Raw genomic sequence first — 25,049 nt, 5'->3', positions numbered from 1 at the left:
ATTTCAGGCGTTTTGAACATCCGGTCAAACTGAACCTTGACGGAGAAGAAGTTGCTTCTAATTCTTTCACATGATTCACGTCGGACGAATAACAAGCGTCAAATCTTTCTCTTCTAAAATCTAAATCACAGCAGCGGCTTTCATCTCTTATGTCTTTAATCACATGAAGTAAATGGACGGAAGAGGTTTGATGCTAATTCGTTTATTTGAGATTCTTAATTGAGTAAAATTATCAGAATATCAAACGGTGAGAAATTGTGTCGGTGAACGGACTCCGATGATTAAACACCATAAAACTATAAATACAGACAGAGTGAAGCCAAATCATCCCGACCGCCCCCTGGTGGCAGCTTACCGTATAAATCATCAACCCTCCTCCTCCATGTTAGCAGACGGGACATGAACCGAACTAAAATCAAAGTCATTTAAATAAATGTTTAAAGATGTTTCTGTCGTTTCAGAAGCGTTTCTATTGGTCGAGGCGGAGACGTCGCAGGTCAAAGTTCACCAACTGCTCGGACCGAATTGAAGTGAGCGGGAGGCGACCTTCATGTATGTGTGGGCGTGTCCTCGTTGCACAGAAACAAAGGATTAAAGTAAAAACAGAAAAAAAAAGCAGCTGAATCAAATCTGTTTTTTCACTTTTTATTTCTTTTGCTTGCAGACAAAAAAAAAAAGATATCCATGAAATCCAGATATAATAAATAAATTAACTACTAACAACTGTTTTCTATTAAAGCAATTTAAAGAAAGGGCAGAAAGAATTAACTTTGCAAAATTACACAGCTCGTATAAAGATCTCGTGTCTGAAGAAATCTTGATTAAAAAAAACTGAATCAGAGACGTTGCTTTTTACAGTTCCCCGCTCTGCCCGCTGATTGTTCTGTGACGTTTGCATATGCTAACAGGCTCCGACATGGTTCAGTAAACAGGAAGAGAGCGGAGAAAAGCAAACTAGAAGCTTATTTCTTCTCTTTTTTTCCCCCACACGCATGAAAAAGTTAAAAAGTTCCCGACGGCACCGAACCAAGTGCTTGTGTTTTCATCGTCTGTGATTCTTGTGGAAAACCTGAAAGTTATTGTCGACCAGTTTCACCCGTATTGGAGCAAATAAATGCAAATAACTATACGTCTCCTATTTTTGTCTGATTCTCTTACTTTGGCGAGGACAAATAAACGCCGTCTGAAAAGACATAATAAAATTGTCTACTTATATTTTCATGCATACAGTATTTATTTTAAAACTGTCGTAAAGTGTAAATGTCACAATCTTACTGAGTTTTTGTAGCTTAACTCTCTGAGGTAAAGTTGCCTGTTTCCTGAAGTAGAGCAAACATGCCTTGGTTTTTTTTCTCTTTATAAACTTTATTTCATCTTTTGGACGACGATACAAACAGTTATCGGGTTCAAATCCCTTTAAAGTCGATCAAGTGAAGAAATGAATCTGAGGTCAGAGCAGACGACTCGTGACGAGGAGGTGAAAGTGAAACCGTGACAAGCGAAGGATCCATGATTTGATTTGATTTTGAAAATCGAAACAGATTTAACAGAGATCGTCGTTTCCTTTGTGTTGGATGAAGGTTTGAGTTTGTTTCCACAGTTTCAGTTTGTAACTCTGATGCTTAACGATGGATTTTTGAAGTTTCTGTTTTTGTCTCGTCTCTGGCTTCACTTGTGTTCGAGTGATTCGTGTTTGGAGGTAAAATCTGAATGGACGTCCTTGAAGCTGAATGGACCCAAACACCTGCCGACATGGAAATGATCACTGTTTTCAAAAGAACTTAAAACAGCGTAGTCGTCGTACAATGGAATCAGGTTCCATTAAGTGTCGATCAGACTCGTAACAAATCACTTGAAAAAATATAAAAGAGTTAAAACGTGGAACTTATTCCAGCACTTTTTTTTTTTTTTATTTAAAACAAAGTTATTAACACAATGGCACTAACTCGACTCTTCTATTCACAGACAGTTGTGGTTTTAAAAACCTTTTCTTTTAGAGGAGAGAAAAGTTTTCACTGTCGGGTTTTGGGGAGAAAACGTTCGTTCCCTTGAGAGAAAGTTGTTTTAACGACAGAACGAGGTCTCACCTCTTAGAAATGTTTTGGATTTTTTTTCCTTTATACGAAGTTTACCTTAAAACGCAGTTTGTTTTATAAGAAAAAGTGACTTTAAAGGCCAAAACAAAAGCCGCGTCATTCTCACCAGAATAAAAGGCTTGTGAGTTGTACAGGAGCAGAGCTGGAACTTACTCTCGTGGCGCCGCCGCTCGGTGAGAGGCGTCGTCTTTGACGTTGAGTTGGTCCCCGCAGTTCGTCGGAACTTGAGTCGTCCTTTAATTCCGCTCCGTCGTCTCAGTGCTTCTCAGCTTCATCAGGACCCAAAGTTCAACTCGAAGGCACAACGGCCGTCGTTTCAGTGTCACGTGATCTGTCTGAGCTTCCTGCGGCGTCTTTGGGTCCCGAGCCGCCAGCTGAGAAACACTGACATACCTGTATATCTCCGTCTGGGCCGTCTCCACAGTGGGGGAAGCAATGCTAATTCTGCGGAAAGAAAAAAAAAAGGAGATGTTTGAATATTCTCAGTCTCAGATTCAGAACGTTTACTCGAGTCACTGACGACGAGCAGATATTTATACAGTTCTCGTTTCTGATGCATCAAACTGAATCAGGACAAAGACATCTGAGGATTTTATCTTCACCAGATTCTTATTTTCTAATTTCAAGGTTTTCTTCTTGATTCACTTCAGGTTAATAACGACACTGTCTTTTGGTGAGCGAACAGCGCCCCCTGCAGCCACACCTGCTCATTCATCCTACAGAGAGAGAACCAATTCTCCAAACTCAGTTTAGAACTCTTCATATAAAGATTATAATTGATAGAACATGTTCTCCAGGACAGAGTTTAGATGACGGCAGATTGAACGAAGTTAAAGAATGATTTCATTTATCAGTAGTTTGATGACTGAATGTAGAATCATTTATTTGTTCCTGTGAAGTCAGAATTCACCGTCCTGCTCGTTAACTGAATCTGTCTCAGCTAACGATGGTCTGACATGAAGAAAAGGATTGATCTGTTTTATTCCTTCATTAAAACAGAAAATGTGTCGCTGTGCTCACCTGTTGTCTCATGTCTGCTCCTCTGCCTGAGGCTGTGATTGGCTGACTTCTCCAGCTTCCTCCTGGATCTCCTCCTCCAACTCTGCCTCCTCCTCGTCTTCCTCCTTGCAGTCGTCGTCTGAGGCCTCCTCTCCTTGTTCTTTCACCTCCATCTCTTCCTCGCTGCCTCTGTGCTCTTCTGCCGGCGTTGCTTCCAACTCCTCCCCTTCCTCTTCCTCCTCCTCCTCATCCTCCTCTCCCTCGGCCTCCTCTCCCTCGGCCTCTTCGTCGCTGAACGGCTCTCTGCCCTCCTCCACCCTCCTGGCGGTCTCGGAGAACCAGTCCCTCACCTGCTCGTAGCTCATGCTGGACTTGGTCACGAGGTCGTCCAGGTCTCTCTCGCTCAGGGCTCGGTGTTTGTGGTAGTAGTCCTTCAGAAACAATTTGCCGGACTTCACCTGCAGAGGAAGGAAAGAAGAGAAGTGAGCAGCCTGTGACAAATGGATCTGAGGTAGGTTTTCTGAATTTTATCAGATATCAAATGAGACGAACCGAGAGTCTGTGCAGTGAATTTATGATGCTGCTGCTTCACGCATCAGATAAATCACAGACCTCTGCTCGTGTCAGTGAGCAGCACTGACTTCATGCAGGCTTGTGTTTACAAGTCTGTGTTTGTTGGAACTGCATCGTATTTTAATATCAAGATTAAACAGCCTGAGCCCCAAATGGAAATTAACTACGTCTTTAAAAGCTGCTTCAGCACGTGACAGATTTAGTTAGCGAGCTACACACAAAGCTCCACATTTCAATGACTCTGCTGAATCAGCGGCTTCAGGTGATCGCATGCACAGACCTTGATGGCAGTGGCGCCCCCCTGTGGGGAACGTTTGCAGGGATAAGGCCGGCGCGTCCTCCTGGACCAACCTCGGTGACGCTTCCTCTGCTTCTTCTTGGCCCCCCCGTTCAGCGCCTCGTCCTCCTGTGTGTTTCAAAAAAAAAAAACACCACGACTGCTGTTGCATCAACGCTGTAAAAAAGTTTCTATCAACAGATGTTTTAAAGTATCTACGTCGTTCTGACATGTGGTCAAACAAACCTTCCCGCTCTGGTAGAGGTAGTACCACTTCAGGTTGCTGTTCTTGCAGGCGTAGCGTGTGTCTCCAAACCAGTTGACGATGTACGACCTCGGGAGGCCGCTGTCCTCCGTCATCTGGTCGTACTCCTCGGCCGTCGGCCACTGCGTGCGGACGAACGCTTTCTTCAGGATGTGGAGCTGCTCGGGCGTCTTCTTCATCACCTTCCTGCCACCAGGAGGAGTCGTGTGCTTCTCCTGAGGCGAGGCTGGTTTGACCTTCTCTCCGTCGCCGTCGCTGTCGTCGTCTTTGGCCGCTGGCGGCATTTTCCGTCTCTCTGTGAACCAGGCGTCTACCTCGCGCCTCGTCAGCTTCGTCTCTGCTCGCAGCCGGCTCAGCTCCTCGTCCGAGGGTGTGTCTGATTTCTGGAAGCTGGCCTCCAGGATGAGCAGCTGCTCCGGGGTCTTTTCCTTGAACTTCTGTGGCGTGAAGTCAGGGAAGGCGTGGCGGAATTTGACCCTGAGGTCACTGGATGAACAGGACGACCCCGGGGCGTTGGCAGAGGTTGGGGAGGAGTCGCTGGCGTCGTCGCTGGAGTCGATAACAATGGTGGTGGTGGGGGGGTCGCTGTAGCTGCTGTCGTTCAGACTCCCGCTGCTGTTCCTTCCTGCTCTGCCTCCCCCTGCTGACACAGCTCTGCTGGGCACCGCCTCACTCAGCAGGACACCGTGGTGATCCTTCGAGTTCCTCTGGTTATATCGCGTGTCGCTGAACCACTTCTTTATTGCTCGCTTGGACAGTTTGGTGACCTGCATGAGCCGAGATATCTCCACCTCTGTGGCGAACTGCCTCCTGCCGTAGCTGGCCTTCAGCTCCGCCAGCTGCTCCTTCGACTTCTTCGGTTTCGTCCCTGCTGCGTCCAAACCGAGCGGCATGCTGGCCGAAGATACCGACATCTCCGTCTTTGATTCCGACGTGGATGGTTCCGCAGCTTTTGGCTGGTTGCTGGGGACACCCGCGACCGTCAGGGTGATCGGGGAGGCGACAGGCATGGCGGTGCCGTTACCGGCCACCTGAGTGAGGACGAGGCCCGGCTGTCCGACGATCTGACACGTCTGGAAGATGGACTGCAAGCCGTTGGTGGCTGCGGCGATGTTGGCGGGGATGACGGTGATCGTCTGAGGGACGGTCTGCACCGTGCCGTTAAACTTCTTCCTCCTCGCCTCCTCCACCTGCAGAGAGCAAGAGTGTACTGATCCGTGAATGATTTTAACGGTGACCGCTGACGTCAATGTCAGGTGAGAACAGACGAACTTAAAATTCTGTAATTCTGTATCATATCTGTCAGAACATTAAAATATAATATAATAATATATAATATATATATATTACCATGAATGCAGCCTGCACTTGAGTAACTGCTATGGAAGGATTAATATTATTCTTTTACATCTTACAGCTGAAACTTTGTGTAACTTCTGCTCTGTGACATTCCTCATTTGAGGGACAAATGTGACGAATGCGTCTCGTCAAGAACCGACCTCCTCCGGCGTCCAGCTGACTCCATGTTTGAGCCTCTGAGCAGAAAACCAGACCTTGATCTGCTCCTCACTGAACTTGGTCTGAGACGACAGGCCCATGATCTCGGAGACGGAGGGGTACGGAAACCTGCGAGGCAAAAATAAGAGTCAGGCTAAATTAAGAGATTAAATAAAGAGACAGGTTTTTAACATACAGTGTTAAATACAGTCTCAATGCACTGAGAGCAGAACAAATCCTCTCTGCAGCCTGGGTTCACGCTGTTCGTTTGCAGATCCGAGCCAAAAATGTTTTACTCCTTAATATCAGAGCATCCACATCAGTCGGGCTATAGTTTTTATAGATTAACGTTTTGGGTGAGAACCAGTGAACTTGAAGCTGAGTCAGGAAAACTTTCTAGTTTTTAAATATTCTACAGATTGACTAAGTCGGTGCAGTTACCGGTTGTAGGCGCTGACCAGCAGGACGTTGTTGTCCATGGCCGTGTTGTACGTTGGGATGCTGCTGATGGGGATGAGGAGCTGAGTCTGAGTCTGGTTCTGAGCGCTGTGCTGCTGCTGCAGCGCCGACAGAACCTGAGCCAGCGTCCCCGGTGGCAGCACGGCGCCGCCACCCGCCGCAGAGCTGCTTTTAATCTGCAGCATGTTGGAGCTGTTGACCACAATGCTCTGCGGGACGGCCTGGACCTGCAGCGGCGTGGAGATGGGGATGAGGCAAGGGGTGACGGCGGCGGCAGGGGTCATTGGGGCGGGAGACAGAGTGGGCGGCTCCTTGTCCTCCTCGTCCTCTTCGTCGCTCTCCACCTTGATGACGTCGTCCACGGCCATTTTGTGCGCAGCAGTGAACTTCTTGGGCTCCGGTCTGCTCTTGATCCTCATGATGGGCGTCTTGCTGAGGGCGATGCCCTTGCGGGACGTCTCCTCCGCCTCGTCGTCTTCCACTTTTACGAAGCTGCCGTCAAAGGTGAGGTCGTTGACCGTCTGCTGGAAGACGGTCTCGTTGTTCCGCTTCACCATCGTCCGTGTGAAGTTGTCCTCACCTGGGTGGAGACGAGCATTGTGGGCCAGCAGTGTGTCGTAACTAGAGGGAGAGAATTGTGGGTGAATATGTTTTGACATATATAAAGGAAAGACAAACCCACAGACAGATCAATGATTTCAAGTGTTTAATAAAAACTTGAGGTTTTTGTCCTGGACAGAAGAACAGTGTCAGAAGTCGTCACCTCTTTGTGTGGTAGTCACACTCCATGCAGACGTAGGACGTGTTGAGGACGACGTCGGGATGCTCCGTGTCCACATGCATGGTAAACAGGTTCAGCTCGGACGTCTGGAAGCTGCAGTATTTACACTCGTATCCTCCCTCGGCCATGTTCAGGTCCAGGTAGGGGTCTGACACCTGTCGGACGTCGGCCTCGTCCCCTTGCTCGCCCGACAGGTCGCAAACCTCCGCAGAGATGGTCCCTGTGCCATTACTGTCCTCTGCTTCCCCTTCTGTCTCGTCCATGACGTCCTCCATCTCCTGGTCTGAGTCGACAGGTTCTCGGGGAGGAACCATGCAGGGTGTGGTGGATTTCCTCCGACTCGCCATCCTGAGGTCGAGTAAGTGTTGCGTCTGTCTTTCTGAGCTGTCTCACTTACAGTCGTCCTGTTGTGGCTCCATACAGAAGGAGGTCGTCAGTCAAAAGGATTCTTCTGTTCTTCTTATTTCCTACAGACGAAAAAGGAAAGTTTGAAAACTCAACAGTGAAAAAAAAGAGAAACGTCTTCACTCTGACCAGAGACAGTAAATAGAGATGGACGACATGACACCTCCCTGGTGCCTGTCTGCAGTATAAACCCCTCCTCCTCCATGTTAGCAGACGGGACATGGACCAAACTAAAAACTCAAAGTAGACGTTAAATAAATGTTTAAAGATGTTTCTGTCATTTCAGGTCGTTCTTATTTGTTCAAGTGTTTCTGATCAGTTTGGTTTGAATTCGTTATTTGATGATTTAAAACTTTATGACATAAACAAGTCAGAGACATTTTGGCTTCAGTTGTGGATAAAGGGAGGAAGAGGAGGACGCTCGTGATTCGTTAGAGCAAAGAGACAAGATGGACAAAGACCAAATCCTCATCTGTCAGTCAAGAGGAGGGTCAGAGGTCCAATTTATAAAACTCCTCCAAGACTGAGACAAACACACTGATGATAAAGATTTAAAAAAAAAAGATGAGCTGAGGACACTTCATCTGCACACACACACACACACACACACAGAGACACACACACACACAGAGACACACACACACACACACACACACACAGAGACAGACTCACACACAGACACACACACACACACACACACACACAGACACAGACACAAACACACTCACACACACACAGACACACACACACACACACTCACTCACTCACTCACTCACTCACTCACACTCACACACAGACACACACACAGACACACACACTCACTCACTCACTCACAGACACACACACACACTCACACACAGACACACACACAGACACACACACAGACACACACACACACACACACACACACACACACACACACAGACACACACACACACACACACACACACACACACACACACACACATAAAGAGAAGGTGGACGGCAGCTAGCTAACATTAGCTAACTGGATGTCTAACGGGTTCGTTCCCCAGAGGCAGCGGGTGTGAGGCGGGTGTGACGCCGCCTCTGACCCTCCACAGACCCGCCAACACTCGCCCGGCGGCCCGGTGTGTGTTTACCTGCAGACTCGGCTCCGGTTCGACATGTTGCTCGGACCAGTTAGCATGTTAGCAGGTTAGCATCTCCGCTTCGCTCTGTTGATGCGCAGTCTTCCGCCTTTTTCACCCAAAAACACCGAGGAGCCCATCGGCTTCAGCCGCGCACTGAGCCGCTCTCACGGCCGGGAAACCTCCCGACTACCGCCCGTGAGCTCCGCTGCCAGCGAGCGTCCCCACGTCCCGCATCGTTCGCTCCGTCGCGTCGTTAGTAAAAGAGACAGTTTAATAAAAAAGCCTCCGATTCTTCCACCGACCTGACGACGGCCATCTTTATTCTGCTGCTGCAGGAGCGCGACTTCCGGCCTGAGTGCTTCAAAATAAAAGCCCCAACTAAAGAACACAAACAGCTTGAATATGAGAAGAAAAGAAAAAGTACAGAAGAATAATGAAAACAACACAAATAAATAAAGATCATGTCAATACTAGTTATAATAATAATAATAACAATAAATAAAGATCATGTCAATACTAGTTATAATAATAATAACAATAAATAAAGATCATGTCAATACTAGTTATAATAATAATAATAACAATAAATAAAGATCATGTCAATACTAGTTATAATAATAATAATAACAATAAATAAAGATCATGTCAATACTAGTTATAATAATAATAACAATAAATAAAGATCATGTCAATACTAGTTATAATAATAATAACAATAAATAAAGATCATGTCAATACTAGTTATAATAATAATAATAACAATAAATAAAGATCATGTCAATACTAGTTATAATAATAATAATAAATAAAGATCATGTCAATACTAGTTATAATAATAATAACAATAAATAAAGATCATGTCAATAGTAATAATAATAATAACTAAATAAATAAAGATCATGTAAATACTAGTAATAATAATAATAATAATAATAACTAAAAATAATATTTTCTGTTCTTATTCACAATTATGTACAAAATAAAACCTCAATCTAAAGAAAATGATCTCTTTGATATTTTCATTCTGAACTTATCATGAAATGTTTATTTTTATTTGCATGTGATATTAAAATGTTCATATTGTGATTTAATGCCAGTGACTCAGTTTATTTATTTATCTCAGTCTCAAACATGTTCTGACTTGTTTACGATCTCTGTTGATTGTTTTTCCCTTTGACTCTTTATTGAAATTGATTTTGATTGATTTATTTTTACCAGTTTGAACTCAGACTTTTCTAAATGAAACCTTTTTTTTAAATTATCCATCAACATGGTTTATGTGCTCTACTATTCCCATGCGTTTATTTTGAAGGTATCCCTGTAAAGCGGAAATATTAGTTCCTGTACTGACGTCAGCTTGACACGTAAAAAAAAATTTCTGACGTCAGCGTCACAGCAGAAGGTTCATGTGCGTCATTACGTCATAGACAGACGACGAGAGTGTGTGTTGTGTACTGTCCCGGAGTACATGTACACTGTGTACTTAGACAGTAAAGTACATGTACACTGTACTGAGACAGTAAAGTACATGTACACTGTGTACTGACACAGTAAAGTACATGTAAACTGTGTACAAACACAGTAAAGTACATGTACACTGTACTGAGACAGTAAAGTACATGTACACTGTGTACTGAGACAGTAAAGTACATGTACACTGTGTACTGAGACAGTAAAGTACATGTACACTGTGTACAAACACAGTAAAGTACATGTACACTGTACTGAGACAGTAAAGAACGTGTACACTGTGTACTGAGACAGTAAAGAACATGTACACTGTGTACAAACACAGTAAAGTACATGTACACTGTGTACTGAGACAGTAAAGAACATGTATACTGTGTACAAACACAGTAAAGTACATGTACACTGTGTACTGAGACAGTAAAGTACATGTACACTGTGTACAAACACAGTAAAGTACATGTACACTGTGTACTGAGACAGTAAAGTACATGTACACTGTGTACAAACACAGTAAAGTACATGTACACTGTACTGAGACAGTAAAGAACGTGTACACTGTGTACTGAGACAGTAAAGAACATGTACACTGTGTACAAACACAGTAAAGAACGTGTACACTGTGTACTGAGACAGTAAAGAACATGTATACTGTGTACAAACACAGTAAAGTACATGTACACTGTGTACTGAGACAGTAAAGAACATGTATACTGTGTACAAACACAGTAAAGAACGTGTACACTGTGTACAGTCTCTTACTGATATGTACTGTTTCAGTGAAGTACTCAACACTGTGTACAAACACATTACAGTACACTGTGTACAGAGACATTTAAATACAGTGAAGTACATGGAGACTTAAGTGTGTATTCATTACTGAGTCATTGGTTTTTGTATAATCATAAAAATGATGAGGTAAAAAATAGAAAAAGATGAATACAGTGGTAGCAGTAGTATTTGTATTTAAATATAGGTACATTATAAATAAGAAGTAGTTCTATCTTTAAAAACGTTATAGTACTCGACGCGTAGATTTCACAAGAACAAACACACAATTCAGAAATGATTCAATCACACGACACACTTTAATTATCAGATTTGAACAGAGACACAATCACAAAGATACAACTTGAGAAACTGAGTCTGAATTCAACGTCAACAACTCGAGCGTGGGTCAGAGATTCACTGAGACTTAAAGGTGCAGTGAGTCACATTCAGAAATCTAATGATGAACAATCCTCGTCATGTGTCACTGGTTCGTTTCATCGGAATTGTTTGAATTGTAGTTTTCTTTACCCCAGAAAAGGCTCTTTATATTTAAATACTTTATATTTAAATACTTTATATGTAAATACTTTATATTTACATGGAGGGGACCCTCTCTACGGAGGCCGCCATGTTTTTTTTACATTAGTCTAATTCATGAAATGATGAAAGTGTTTTATCTAAATTGTACAAACTGTTGTTTTCTTTACTCCAGAATGGGCCTTTTATATTTCAATACTTTATATTTAACCATAAAGTATTGAAATACTTCAGCTGCAACATGACACTTCACCACTAGATGTCACTAAATTCTACACACTGAACCTTTAAAGTCATTTTTAAAAAAGAAAATACAAATATTTGTCTCGTCATTTGCACATTATCACTGAGTAACTAAAAGTTTTCATTTCACACATAAAGCAGATGAAGACATTTATGATATTCTCTTGGTTGGATTAAAACATATTTGAAATGAATAAGTAAAATGAATTAATAAACACAAGATGGTTTCTAGTACTTCATAAAAAACTGATTGGAAACCAAATAAGAGTCGAACTACGCACCAGCAAGAAAAATGATGTTCTATAACTACAATGAAATCATGAACACCAGTAAGCACAGCATTTAAAAACCAAAGATCCTCTAAATAGACTCAAGAGAAACAAAAACAGATTCTAGTTCATTTAATTACAACCGAGTAGTCTGACAGGAAGTGCTGGATGTGTTTAACTTTATACAGACTCCTGTTTATACCTGATGATTTATAAAAATAGAAGATAACTGACACGGTCTGTTCTGAATGATCTCATCATCCAATTGGAACCAAATAAAAGAACATTTCATTCTTTTTAATTGCGACTAAAACTTTGTTTAGCACAAGTTACATAATCCACAGGAATCAAACATAATATTTAATCTGATGTGCAGATAAAATTGAGTTAAAGTGCAAATGTTCCTGTTCACATATTTTTCTGTTATTCAATGATCTGATTTCACATCTTTACGATTCTTAACTTCTCAATAGTTCTAGTAAAAATTTAGGTGTAAAAACAAATCGCACGTCTTATTAGTTCAATTCCCGACAGACGACAGATTCTTTTCTCTCCTGCTTCACTCAGCACAAATGGTAAAAATCTGTTATCAGATTATACTTTTATCACCTTTGATTTTTTTATAGTTTATATTTAATTTCATAATGAATGAGTTCATATTCAATCTTCTTCTATAGATTTTTTTTGATCAATCTCGATAATATCATAATAAGAATAAAACATAATGTTCTTATATTATATTGGATAATCAGTGTGAGTATTTTTCTCCTTATTTAATTTTATTAATTAATATAATACCTCGACTTGTTTTTATCAATGTATGAGATTTTCACTCATGTTCCGACCGGGAGGTTTTCAGATTTTCATTTTTACTATTTTCTTCTCTTGGTGAAAACACTTATCTATTAAAAAGTGATCTGATGAATGAAATGTATTATTATTATTATTATTATGTTTAACGTTATGTAGTTAAATCACATTATATTATAATAGTTAACCTATTTAATCTCGGCAGTTTTCACTGCCTTCGTTTTACTCAGTTTATCAAACGCTTGAGACGCCCCCCCCCCCCTCCATCTCTCCGTTGTTCGCTGGGGGACGGTTCCTTGGATTGCTTGGCACCGTCTGCAGACGATAAACAGACATGTCACCTCTTCACTCGATTCAAATACTGACAAAACAGATTTGCTATTTGTCTTTTGTGTATTTGAAGTTTTCTCAGTTTGAAGAGTTTAGTTTTCAGTGTTTTTCCTTTTTACTGAGGAAACAACAAAGTCCTGATAAACAAAGTAGATTTTAACTTTCACATACGTCCACGTGGAAACATTCCGCTTTAAAATGCATTATCTTTAGTTTTGTGCGTCGTATCCACACTTAATAATAAAAATACATTTTGAACACATGAACAAAACAAAGAGTCTTACGAGAATCAGTAGAGACACCAGAGTCTGATCCTCCGCCCTGAGAGCTGTTCTCTGTGCACAAGAGAAAATGTATTTAGGACTTTAGATAAATGCTTTGATGAACAGTTTTTGATCAAGAGAATCCTCAATAATCAGCCTGATTTAGTATTAAACTTTCACCCTCTGTATGTTTACCTCCGTTCTCTGTGTTGAGGAGTGGGACTTCAGCTGCCTGTGGGATGCTGCCATTCGGAATCGGTTGTGAGTTACCTGTGAATGAAACGAGTCATTGTGACACAGAAGTTGAATTATTCCAATGTCTCTGTGAAGCTCGGCGTTGAGAAGGAACAGTCGTGGCACAAATAACTCTCTGCTGCCGGGCGACTTATTTCTGAGCGTCAATGATGGAGCAGCTGAAAACGACCTCGGACTCCTGATAGAGGAAATAAAACTAACACGACAATCATTTCACGTTCAATCGAAACCCTGTGAATCAGAATCAAAGTGATTTTAGAACTCAGCCATAATATATATAAATATATCTAAACTATTATTTCCTATATTTAATGAACAGTTTTTGATCAAGAGAATCCTCAATAATCAGCCTGATTTAGTATTAAACTTTCACCCTCTGTATGTTTACCTCCGTTCTGTGTGTTGAGGAGTGGGACTTCAGCTGCCTGTGGGATGCTGCCATTCGGAATCGGCTGTGAGTTACCTGTGAATGAAACGAGTCATTGTGACACAGAAGTTGAACTTTTCTTATGTAATAGCAGCTGAAAACGACCTCAGACTCCTGATAGATGGAATAAAACACGATAATCATTTCACGTTCAATCGAAACCTTGTGAATCAGAATCAAAGTGATTTTAGAACTCAGCCTTAATATATATAAATATATCTAAACTTTTATTTCTCATTAAACGATCTTTTAAAGTCAGTTATTCATGAATTCATGAGTGTAGTTGTACATTTTTAGTTTCTATTGTTTCTGGAAGGATCATTTTTAACTTTTACTTTTCCAATAACAAACCATGAGTTACTAGTGTTTCAGTTTATAGATTGATAAATCAATTTGTGACAAAATGATTAACGCCCATTTTAAAGTTAGTTATGAATTAACTAAATAGTTTTGTATTATTTCCGTGGCTCTTGTGCTCCTCCTCCATACCAGAGGAGTAATGGACCTGTCACACAGCGACGTCAACACGCAGCCGAACAGGAGGAACCGGTTCACATCCAGATGAGGACACGTGTAAACACAACCAATGCTCCATTTCACTTCAACTACAGATGGTTCAAAAAGTCTTTTGTTACCTGTGGTTTCAATGGTTCTTTCGTTCCTGACACCTGTGAATAAACATCAACACATGAATCAACAACTGAACTCAGCAGAGGTTTGTTTTCACGAAGCGTCTGAAGCTCAGAGCGATTTGAGTTTTTGTATTTCAAAGGTTAAAGACACCACAGAAGCAGAAGTTTGGATGTAGCAGAGCAGAAGCGTAATGAGTGACACTCGCACCATCAGTAAATTAAAAGCTTTGACTTGCAGCCCAGCTTCTTCTTCAAATTTAATATGTCGTGGAAATGTTGGAGCGAAAGAAACTAAATATATGAACATGATCAGGACGGTTGACTTGTCTCCAACAGGCTGAGTTCTGCACGTCTCAGTACTGTCTTGTCTTCAGTCGACATTACAAACAGAGTATTTCTTACAGGGTTGTCTGTACCTAATAAAATGCCCACTGAGTGTATATTGTACTTACACAGTCTGCCTTTTTTATGTAAGACAATCAAAGCGGCTGCTACGCCAAGTACGACCAGTACGACCAGTCCAACACCAACACCAACATAAGTGAGTCCAGACGCAGCATTAGGAAGTTTGCGATCTAAAACACAGAAAACATTCACGTTATACTCAACATCATCATTTCTATTTGTTAGGTTCAACTCGATTACTCTCACCTCAACAAAAACACTATTCTACTGCAAGAGAAAAAGTTTCTTACCCCAAGTAGTCGCAACACTTAAGCTGGATTCTCTGTGAAGGACCTCACAGGTGAACAAAGACATGTCCGTCTTCAAAATCTCCACACTGTTCCTTATCTGGTAGGTGTTGTCATCGTTTGGTCGAACATTTGAGGTCCTCACTCCGTCCTGTGCCGTCAGAAGACGACCGTCCCTTCTCATCTCCAGCTCGACCTGTCTCTGGAGGAACCCGGTGGCCAGGCACGTCAGAATCACGCTGGTCTCAGTATGGGACTTCTTTGCAAACATGAACATGGAAGGTGACGCTGGGAAGAGACAATGTGTGGTGAGTTCATGTCTCTCAGGCTCGGGTGGGTTTGGACAATTAAAATGAAGGCATTAGTTTCCTTTGATAAAACATCATAGGGCTCCATGTATTCCATACTGAGCAAAAAGAAATAAAGAATAAACAATCTCATTCACTGCAACACACACTCAGAGAAACATTTGAACATACAGGAAACAACAGTGGCTTTTTATAGAAATAAAGAAAAAGAAAAGACTATAAACATTATAACACACACACACACACACACCTATACACAAAGAACTGAATTATACAGAAATCTCTCTCACGAGCTGCTTGAAGCTGCTTCTGTCTGTAAGTCACGAACTTTTCCAGCCACTTCAGACACTCGTTCTCCAGGTAGCCTTTGGTGTAGTCTTTCAGGGTCTGCACCCCGTCCCACTTCCGCTTGGTGTCATCTGCCGCGGCACCCGAGGAGACCCAGACTCCGTGGCCATCGTCAAAGTGCAGGAAGTCATTCCCATCATAGCTGTACGTGTCCACGCCACGATAGAACTTCATGCTGCCGTCGACCGTGATGCTCTCGCAGCCGTGCAGCCACTGAAGGACGTGGGTGTCTGACGGGGAGGACGGAGACACAACACGACTGAATACAAAGAATTAGATGAACACGAAACCAGAGACGTGGGTCCGATTCTTTTATCTCATGAAAACAGCTTCTGTCAATTCTGCTAAAGAGTTTGACATCAACATTGTAACTGTCACTGAGCAACAGCGCCCCCTGCAGCCACACCAGGTGAATCACTCTGTTGGTCTGTGACAGAGATAAGAGTTTATCAATGTGCTGCACTGGATATTACCCATGATCCTCTGCTTCCTGTTATAAACTGTTCAGAGTTCATGTTTTAGAGTTTACTGCTGAACATTGGAGATAAACTCAGGTTGTTAATAACTGCTCTCAGATCAGCTTCCCTCTTCAACTGTCTGACGGAGGAGAGATTAAAAACATCTGATGACTGACCACAGAACTGACCACAGAACTGACCTGTGTCATTCTGTCGCAGTCGCTTCATCAGGATGTCGATGTTCACATTGAACCACTTCTGCTTGCTCTGCCGGGACTCGGTCCCCATCTTCCAGTAGTCCTTGCCCATGTTCTGCTCCATCCACGGCTCCTTGGGGACCTTCAAGTTCAGGTCCGAGTCAAAGTAGTCGATCATCTTCTGGTCCACCATCCCCATGGCGGTGAACTCGTGGAGGCCAGGACTCTGCACGGGTTTGCTGAAGGCCGTGTAGATGTAGGTGAGGGAATGTCTCTCTGGAGATCACAGGGGACAGACAGGTTAATGAGAGGACACATGGTCTGTCCACCGAGACACAGGGAGACACACCGAGACACAGGGAGACACACGGAGACACACCGAGACACACGGAGACACCCCGAGACACATGGAGACACAGGGAGACACAGGGAGACACACCGAGACACAGGGAGACACACGGAGACACACCGAGACACACGGAGACACCCCGAGACACATGGAGACACACGGAGACACACGGAGACACCCCGAGACACAGGGAGACACACGGAGACACCCCGTCACACTCCTGCTGCCTCTTTCTCGACGGACACGGTCACGGACCACCTCCTGTCTGTCCCTCGACGTGTCTCTCGTGTAATTGATGGACACACGTTTGTCCATTTCACAGAATCAAACTTCAGACCGAGGATTTTTCACTGCGTCACAACTTGAGTTTTACTTTCACTTTACGGCAGAACACTTACCCGCGCTGAGGACCGGGAACATCGAGAGGAGACCGAGGACAGACACGAACAAGAAGACAGGACAAGTGTCCACCTTGTTCTTCATCGTGTTCTTCATCGTGTTCTTCTTCTTCTTCTTGTTTTTCTTCTCTTCTTCTCTTCTTCTCTCTCTCTCGCTCTGCTTCTTCTTCCGCCCAGCGACTCCACTGTGCGGTGCGTTCAGGGGCGGCTCGGGAAAGTGCGCATCGAGTCACTTCCTGGTTACTTCACATTAAAACAGTTCCAAAACAATTCAAATAGAATGTAATAAACATAAAGTATAATAAAAACCATGCGTACTTCCGGAACGAAGTGAAGGAATCGAACTTCTGAGTTTTTTTATTTCCTCTTTTTTCACTTCAAGCCGACAAATCAACACATTTACAAAGTAAAGTTGTACTTTCACTTCATATCTCTGTACATTTATTATGAGTGAAACTCTGGATGTGACCACATGTCGGACATTTACACTTGATGCTGACAAAGACTCGTTTTCTTTCTGGACATTCGTTCATCGATGAATAAATATCTCTGTGTTCTTTTTATTCCTTGACTCTTATCTGACTTCGGTTCCTTAGATTTGAATTTTATTCTTTTTTCTCAAATGTAAAATTAAATTTGATGGATTCACGTTTATTAAATGAAATCTTCCTCATTTTAAAGGCACATGAGCAACATTTGCTTGTGATGAATCATTTAATACATTTTTCATTCGTGTATTTTTCCTTTTCTTCTCTTTCTTTTCCATAAAAAAACATCATCAGTTCCTCTTGTCCTCCTCTGAGCCCCCCCTCCCCTCATCCCTCCATCCCTGGTCAGTCCATCTTTTCCTCCCGAAGCGGAAACCGAAGCCCCCCTTCTCCCTGTTGACAGCTTGGAGCCCCCCAATGATGGAGGTCAGAGCTTCGTTCCTCTTCCCGCCTTCCTCCCCCTCTCCTCCATCTTGGTAGCGGTAGCTCTCCAGAGAGTGACCCTCAGGGAAGGGCGGCAGTGGCCGGGCCATCAGGTCTCCTCTCTGGGCTCTCAGCAGCGCCTCCTCCCAGGACCCGTCCTCCTCGGCCTCCTGCCCAGGCTCCAGCAGGTCTTGATGGACGGGCCGAGGGGCGACGAGCTGGTCCAGAGCCGCCTGGTGCCGCAGCACAGACTCCAGATCAGATCCGTCCACTGTGTCGGCGAAGGAGAGGGGGCACGACCACACCCTCCATGGGACGGGGCAGAGGAGGGTGAGGAAGAGGAGGGTGAGCTGAGAGGCCTCGAGATGGAAAGAAGATCTCATCTGAAAACAGACACAAGAGGTTCTTTTACTTCAGCCTCCGTCCGTTCGTCCCACTCTCGTTAGCGAAACATCTCAGAAACACTTAGAGGTCATTATTTCAAATTTGGTAAAAAAAAGTTCATCTGGAAATTTGATTTTGTTTTCAAAGGTACAAAGCTCAAGGTCACATGACCTCAAATTATCAGGAATGCTCAAAACTATTTCATTCCATCTGCATCAAACATATTAATGTGATTAGATGTTGATGGTCTAAGGTCAAAGGTCACTGTCACCTCACAATGCACTTTTAATATATACATATATATACATATATATATATATATATATATATGTATATATATATACATATATATATATGTGTGTATCAAAAAACCCTTAAAAGAGAAATTCTTCAACTCTTGACCAGTCGTCACTTGGACTAGAAGAAGAACAGATGAGAATTTACAAAACCAACACAAGGTTTCACAACATCACGATCAACTGAGTGACGGCTCCACGATTTCATCTTGAATTTAAAACCAGCAAAACATAATTATCACAAATCTACAGAAACAATTCTCGTTCTGTGACTGAACTTATTCTCATCCTCAAACACACAAGTCGGACATTTTGAACAGTGTCAATGCGACAACATCGATCAAGATGTTGCCATGGCAACAAAACTTAATAAAATCATCCAAAGTAAATAAATCAGAAAAATGATCAACAGCTGCATAAATAAAAGTGAGAATAATAAAGTGAAGAACAAGCAGCCGATCTGTAAACCGAGTGCTTCACACACGTTTTCTTTCAAAATGTTGAAATCCAAAGTTCAGCTTGATTCTAGAAGAAGTTGTTTTCATTTTAAAATTATCTAAATATTCATAAACTGCACTTTGGAGTCAAATACATTTTATATGAGTTTGAAGGTTGTTATTTTGATTTATGATAATAATAATACTAACAATAATCAGAATCATGACAACAACAATAATAATAACAATAACAACAATAATAATGAAAGTGAAACAATATAAAACAATTCAAGATAAAACATCAGAGCAGAAACATGAAAGGACAAATTCAAAAACACCAAAAATATGTTTCTAAATAATTAAACTTGTTGCTGAGATCAGAACAAAAATTAATAAAGAAATACACAATAAATGTTTGTTTTTCCAACAAAGTTTCCGAAGCTTCTCACAAAAGTGTAAAACGAACAAACACAGGTAAAAGCAGGAAGTTATGTTTGGGCGTCAGTGAAGAAGATGAGGGAGGAGAAGTCGTCTCTTACCTTGAGTCTTCTTCTGTCTCTTCTCCAACGTCTGTCATCTCGCACCTTTTTAAAAACGAGGCGCACTCCAATCATCGAGCGCCGCCCTCAGGTCCCATTGGTCCCTCCCCCGCTCTGACGCACACAAAGGTACTAACCTTCATTCTTTCAGCTGAGAAACCTCGGGCCTCTTCAGCGCGTCGCTGCAATTATCGCTGCCTGATTGGGGAGACAATTCACAAAGAGTCAGCGGCTAATTATTAAGATGCTTCTGGGGAGAGAAGTCGAGGAAACAGGGAGAGACGGAGCAGCGGAGCGGCGGAGAGGAAGACGAGGGCAGTTTGTGTCGTGGTCGTCATGAAGGTCGTCTCAGCTGAAAGAATGTCGACCTCAAACCGAACGAGGCCGAACCTTCACCGTCGCCTGGTACGAGACTCAATTTCTGCCTTCAGGCTATTTCAAGACTCATTGAGTTTGATCTGAAAACTTAAACGGACCCTGGAGCGTGTGAACGTCAGAGGGTCGATGTTCACCATCTTTATTTTTACCAGTTAGAGAAACGACGTGTTTACGACTTAAATGGTGAAAACTCAGGAACGTAGATGAAAAAAAGAAACTGACACATTCACACCAGCTCAGAGTGTAAACAACAAAGTGAAGCCGAGTCATTGTGATCGCCCCCTGGTGGCAGGCTAGCTCATAAACCCCACCTCCAACATGTTAGCAGATGGGACAAGTAAATCCTCATCATTGAGGTTCATGTTCGGAAAAAGAAAAAGGACTAAAATCAATTATCCAAAGAGTCATTAACAACATGCAACATGGGAGTCGCAGTAAACTTAGAAGACCTTCGACCTTTTTGACTTTATATCAAACAAAGACACAGACTCCGGCTCCAAATGAGGTCACACCACCAGATCTTATCCTTATCTCATGTTTGCACCAAATCAGGAAGTGGAGCCGTGACGTCCATCTTTATTTGCAGTCAGTAAATATATATAATATTATATATATATATATATATATATAAAACACATCGGACTCAGAGGGACGATTTTTATTGGCGGTCAGACTCTGAGCAAAGACGTCAACAGGAAGAAGAAACACGGTGAGTAATCTGGTTTTATTGTTTCACTGAGTTACTGCTAATGCTAACACAACATTTCCTACTGACGCTCCTTCACCTCAAAGCATCAAATAGAATAAATAAAGGACAGATTGATTTTTCTCCTCTAACAGTAGTGACGACTGAAAGAATGATCGGGATCTTCGTCTCCTCCTCCCGCCTCCACAAAGTCCTCGCAGGCCTCCAGAGACGAGACACACCCCATTGCACTCTGGGAATCGTAGTCCAGAAAGAGGGCGGGGTTTTGCAGCTGGGGAGGTGGATTGGCGGTCGGGCTCGGCGGTAGGTCGCCGAGCGGGGCGGTGAGCAGGGACAGCTGCAGCTGGTCGATGGTGCTGGTGGTGAAGGGCCGTGATTGGGCGGGTGGGGAGCAGGCTTGGGGGGGTGGGGAGCTGGTCACCACGGAGACGGCTGTTCTCAGGGGGGCGGAGGGCGAGTTGACCTGAGAGTCGTCAGAGGTCAGAGAGCGCCGCAGTTTGGCCCGAGCGTTTTGAAACCACACCTGAGAGAGAGAGAGACGGGGGAGGGGGGGGTATAAATATTAATTTATACCACATGAGGACAAATGATCAGCTGATGAAAATAAGCTGAACATCTAGTCTCTGAAGGTATTGGTTCTAAAATCTAATGTTTTAAAGACTTTAGGTTTTTGTTTTGTGAACTTTTATAATTATTATAATCTTTAACTTCTCCACTTGTCCAAGAGGATCTGACCAATCACACGTGTCACCTGCAGGACTCTCTTGGGGAGGCCGGTCTTGTGTGCGAGACACGTCCAGTCTTTCCCGTCAGGGTTGTGCTTCTGGGCGAAATATGACTCCAGGGCTCGGAGCTGCTCGCTGCGGAAACACGTCCTGATTCGCTTGGTCCGCCGGCGAGTGCGTCCACCTGACACCCTGTCGTCCAACCGTGGCTCTGAACTGCTGACAGACTCCTCCCCCTCACCTGAGACCTGGTTCTGAGCTGTTGTCCCCCCCCACACACACACACACACAAACACACACACACACACACACACACACACACACAACACACAGCTCCTAGTTTTGATTTTATGGTCTAATTTAGAAACGTAAAAGTAAAGATGGACGACGTGACAGATTACAAAATTGAAGCCATGGCGTCTTGATCGCCCCCTGGTGGCTGACTGCGATACACGCAATGGGACATAAACCAAAGTTAAATATCACAGCAGACGTAGAAGTAATTCTTTCTCAAAGACTCGTTAGTGTCTCCCAGCTAGTGGAGAGTCTGTGGTTGAGACAGTAGAAGACAAACAAAAAAGATTTTCACTCTCACCGTCTTTCAGATGTGGTCTGAGCTGAGGATTGTGGGAGATGGGGACGGTCCCGTCACCATGATAGTGTGATTGACAGTAGAGGCTCTGGCCCTGGACACAGTACAGGTTGCCAGGCATCAGTGTGACATCACACTCCTGCAAAACACACGTTCATTGTCTGAGACACGTCTGACTTGATTCCACAGCGACACAATACTTCACGATGACCTCGTTAGGAAACCCTGAGCGAACCTGGCAGGAGAAGCAGTGAGGGTGGAATGTCAGCTCGCCAGACCTCATGACCAGAGCGGACGCTGGGATTGGCTGGAAGCAGCGAGCACACTGACCGCCACCAAACATCCTGGAGGAGGAGGAGTCAGAGGGTGAATCTCTGCGGATGCTAACGTTCATGTGTCGGACGTTATGGGTGAAAAGTTTGTGGGAACCTGCTGTAGTCCTGCTGACAGTAGATGTTCCCGTCTCTCCAGTACAGCGAGGGGTGTGTCTGCAGCTCGCACTGACATTGGCTGCAGCGGAGGCAGGTACCGTGCCACACCCGGCTCGCAGCCAGCAGGAAGAAGCGGTCGCACACCTGCTCGCCACAACCGGAGCATATCATTGACTCCTGGACGGACACGGCTGTCGGAGCCTGAGACAGATTTGATTTCATCCACAAATAGAAACAAGTCCCTCGATTCACTCAATGTCACAGTTTACATTTTCACGACCGTGTTCCTGAGGAACTATAAAAGGGATTTAAAGAATTCAGACTTCGTGTCACGAGTCGTCACGTTTCAAAGATGGCAGCGTTTAAAGCAACACTCTGTAACTGTGACTGAGCAACAGCGCCCCCTGCAGCCACCTTCACCTGAACTGAAACACAACTGAATGGTGGATATTACCCATGATCCTTTGCTTCCTGACCCAGCAGAGCTGCTGCTGTAACAAACTGTTCAGAGTTCTTCATGTTTTAAAGTTTCTGCTGAACATTGGAGATAAACTCTGGTTGTTAAGAACTGATCTCAGTTCAGCTTCACTCTTGATGGAGACTCTCAGTCACTTGTTCTCTCAGGAGATGAACCCACTCAGCAGAGAGAGAGAACAGACGCTCAGGGAGCGAAGGAGGAAACGTTCTCCACCTTCACACATCAGACTCACTTTGATCAAGCTGCATATTTTGTAAATTCAAAAACATGAATAAACTCCTAGAGATTAAAGACGATGTTAAAGTGTTGTTCCCTTTCACCCTCATCTTATTGTCTTCATGCTCACATTGTCTGCAGCAGCACTCTCCTCCACCCCTGCTGGGCCGCCACCGCCGCCGCCGCCCAGCCCCGACCCCTCCGCCTCGTCACCAAGGTCACTGCCGAACAACAGGTCCTCCAGGGCCCGGGCGTCTGGCGACATCATGATTGTCCTGAGGAGGTGGAGGGGGTAATTATCAGTCCTCTCCGGAATCACAGGCCTCGTTAGAGAGCTAAAAACAGACTCGTTTCATTCTCCATTAATAAACAACAGCCAGGTTATATTGAGTGAAAAGAAGTTTGATACATCCAAGAGTTTCTTCATTTCTTTATATTTTATTTTCTCCTGTTTTACTGGTTTGTGAACATTTTGAATATAAATATATCACATCAACAAATCAGTAACACAAACAATGAACCAAACAAACAAACACACAACAACACACACGTGTTTTCTTACACCTTCAGAATATGAAGAATCATAAGAACAGAAATACAAATGAGAATAATGGTTTTAATTATTTAATGAATAATAATAATACTACATCGTACCTGTGTTGTCCTCTGGTTGAATCCCTCAAACGTCTCAACTCTTTAAAACCTGCATTTTGTTCTTCCAGAGAAAAAATATTTTCTTCTGGACGTCTCCCTCCTGCTCTTTGACAGACGTCCTCTCACCTGCCTCAGGTGTCTCTGCCGCCTCCTGTCTCCTGCTTTTTAGGATCAGTTTCCACCTCTTCATCCATCCTGACATCACACACACACACACACACACACACACACACACACACACACACACACACACAGACACACACACACAGACACACACACACACACACACCTGTAAAGTCCCAGGTGACTCAGGTAAGAACCGATCTGATTGGACACTTGGTGTGTGTGTGTGTGTGTGTTTGTTGGGGGGGGGGGGCACCCTGAGGACCAATTAAAACAGCATATATACACACACACACACACACACACACTCAGTGTTTAAAGACTCATGGGATCGTCTTCACTGTCGAGACACCAGCTTCACAACACAAAGAAAAATATGATTCAGAAAACAGAGTGAAAGTTAAAGTCTGATAAAACAGAATGTTTACATCCGTTAATGATTTGAATATCATGAGCATCAGTTTTCTATACCAAGCATTTGATTCTTTTAAAGGTCCAGTGTGTAGAATTTAGTGGCATCTAGTGGTGAAGTGTCATGTTGCAGCTGAAAACCCCTCCCCCCCCCCTCTCCTTCCAAAAATGAAGAAGAACCTGTGGCAGCTTCAGTCGTCATAAAAACTCAAAAGGTTTTAGTTTGTTCAGTCTGGACTCATGTAAAAAACATGGCGGCCTCCGTAGAGAGGGTCCCCTCCATGTTAATATATTTAAATATAAAGTATTTTAATATAAATAGTTTAAATATAAAGTATGTAAATATAAAGTATTTGAATATAAAGGATATTTTCTGGGGTAAAGAAAACTACAGTTCAAACAATTTAGATGAAACGAACTAATCATCATGAGTCTTATTCTACATTAGATTCCTGCCAACAGATCGTTTCACCTGAATCTGACTCACTGAGCTTTAAGAACAGAACCAGTGAGAGAACACTGAGGGGACGCAGTGCTTCAGAGATACAAC

The 25,049-nt window shown here is 43.3% G+C and overlaps 4 protein-coding genes across 7 annotated transcripts; all 4 read right to left on the bottom strand.

The window, feature by feature from the left end:
* Positions 1-631: 631 nt before the first annotated feature.
* LOC109644681 (zinc fingers and homeoboxes protein 1-like) lies at positions 632-8,814 on the bottom strand. The gene is made up of 8 exons (XM_069516611.1): positions 8,474-8,814; positions 6,930-7,414; positions 6,149-6,787; positions 5,710-5,836; positions 4,192-5,400; positions 3,949-4,074; positions 3,117-3,553; positions 632-2,540 (listed from the first exon to the last, which is right to left on the bottom strand). Exons 2-7 carry the CDS (start codon positions 7,292-7,294, stop codon positions 3,125-3,127), a joined length of 2,895 nt encoding a protein of 964 aa, XP_069372712.1. The 5' UTR covers positions 7,295-7,414; positions 8,474-8,814; the 3' UTR covers positions 632-2,540; positions 3,117-3,124.
* A 2,186-nt stretch (positions 8,815-11,000) lies between these two features.
* Positions 11,001-17,672, bottom strand: LOC109645216 (patr class I histocompatibility antigen, alpha chain G). Of its 4 annotated transcripts, none has more exons than XR_011239590.1 (10): positions 17,219-17,672; positions 16,475-16,747; positions 15,759-16,046; positions 15,164-15,448; positions 14,921-15,043; positions 14,472-14,504; positions 13,783-13,872; positions 13,350-13,476; positions 13,176-13,226; positions 11,001-12,876 (listed from the first exon to the last, which is right to left on the bottom strand). XR_011239590.1 is itself a non-coding variant. In XM_069516606.1 (10 exons), exons 1-10 carry the CDS (start codon positions 17,313-17,315, stop codon positions 12,788-12,790), a joined length of 1,389 nt encoding a protein of 462 aa, XP_069372707.1. In that variant the 5' UTR covers positions 17,316-17,672; the 3' UTR covers positions 11,001-12,787. The 4 variants fall into 4 exon arrangements, 3 of the variants coding, with proteins under 3 accessions (XP_069372707.1, XP_069372709.1, XP_069372708.1); XM_069516606.1 differs by having other exon boundaries at positions 13,350-13,424; positions 13,798-13,872; XM_069516608.1 differs by lacking the exon at positions 13,350-13,476 and having other exon boundaries at positions 13,798-13,872.
* On the bottom strand, positions 17,303-18,552 carry qrfp (pyroglutamylated RFamide peptide). Its single transcript, XM_069516610.1, has one exon. It carries the CDS (start codon positions 18,510-18,512, stop codon positions 17,997-17,999), a length of 516 nt encoding a protein of 171 aa, XP_069372711.1. The 5' UTR covers positions 18,513-18,552; the 3' UTR covers positions 17,303-17,996.
* Positions 18,553-20,822: 2,270 nt separating this feature from the next.
* LOC109645217 (LIM/homeobox protein Awh-like) lies at positions 20,823-24,207 on the bottom strand. The gene is made up of 7 exons (XM_020110769.2): positions 23,966-24,207; positions 23,442-23,586; positions 22,616-22,818; positions 22,422-22,530; positions 22,190-22,325; positions 21,621-21,853; positions 20,823-21,392 (listed from the first exon to the last, which is right to left on the bottom strand). The coding sequence occupies exons 2-7, from the start codon at positions 23,577-23,579 to the stop codon at positions 20,997-20,999; spliced, it is 1,215 nt and encodes a 404-aa protein (XP_019966328.2). The 5' UTR covers positions 23,580-23,586; positions 23,966-24,207; the 3' UTR covers positions 20,823-20,996.
* Between the last annotated feature and the right edge of the window lie 842 nt (positions 24,208-25,049).

Source organism: Paralichthys olivaceus, chromosome 20 (assembly GCF_024713975.1).
Source record: "Paralichthys olivaceus isolate ysfri-2021 chromosome 20, ASM2471397v2, whole genome shotgun sequence".
Lineage (NCBI taxonomy): Eukaryota > Metazoa > Chordata > Actinopteri > Pleuronectiformes > Paralichthyidae > Paralichthys > Paralichthys olivaceus.
The sequence above is the reverse complement of the archived record's forward strand: the minus strand, read 5'-3'. Positions and strand labels throughout refer to the sequence as shown.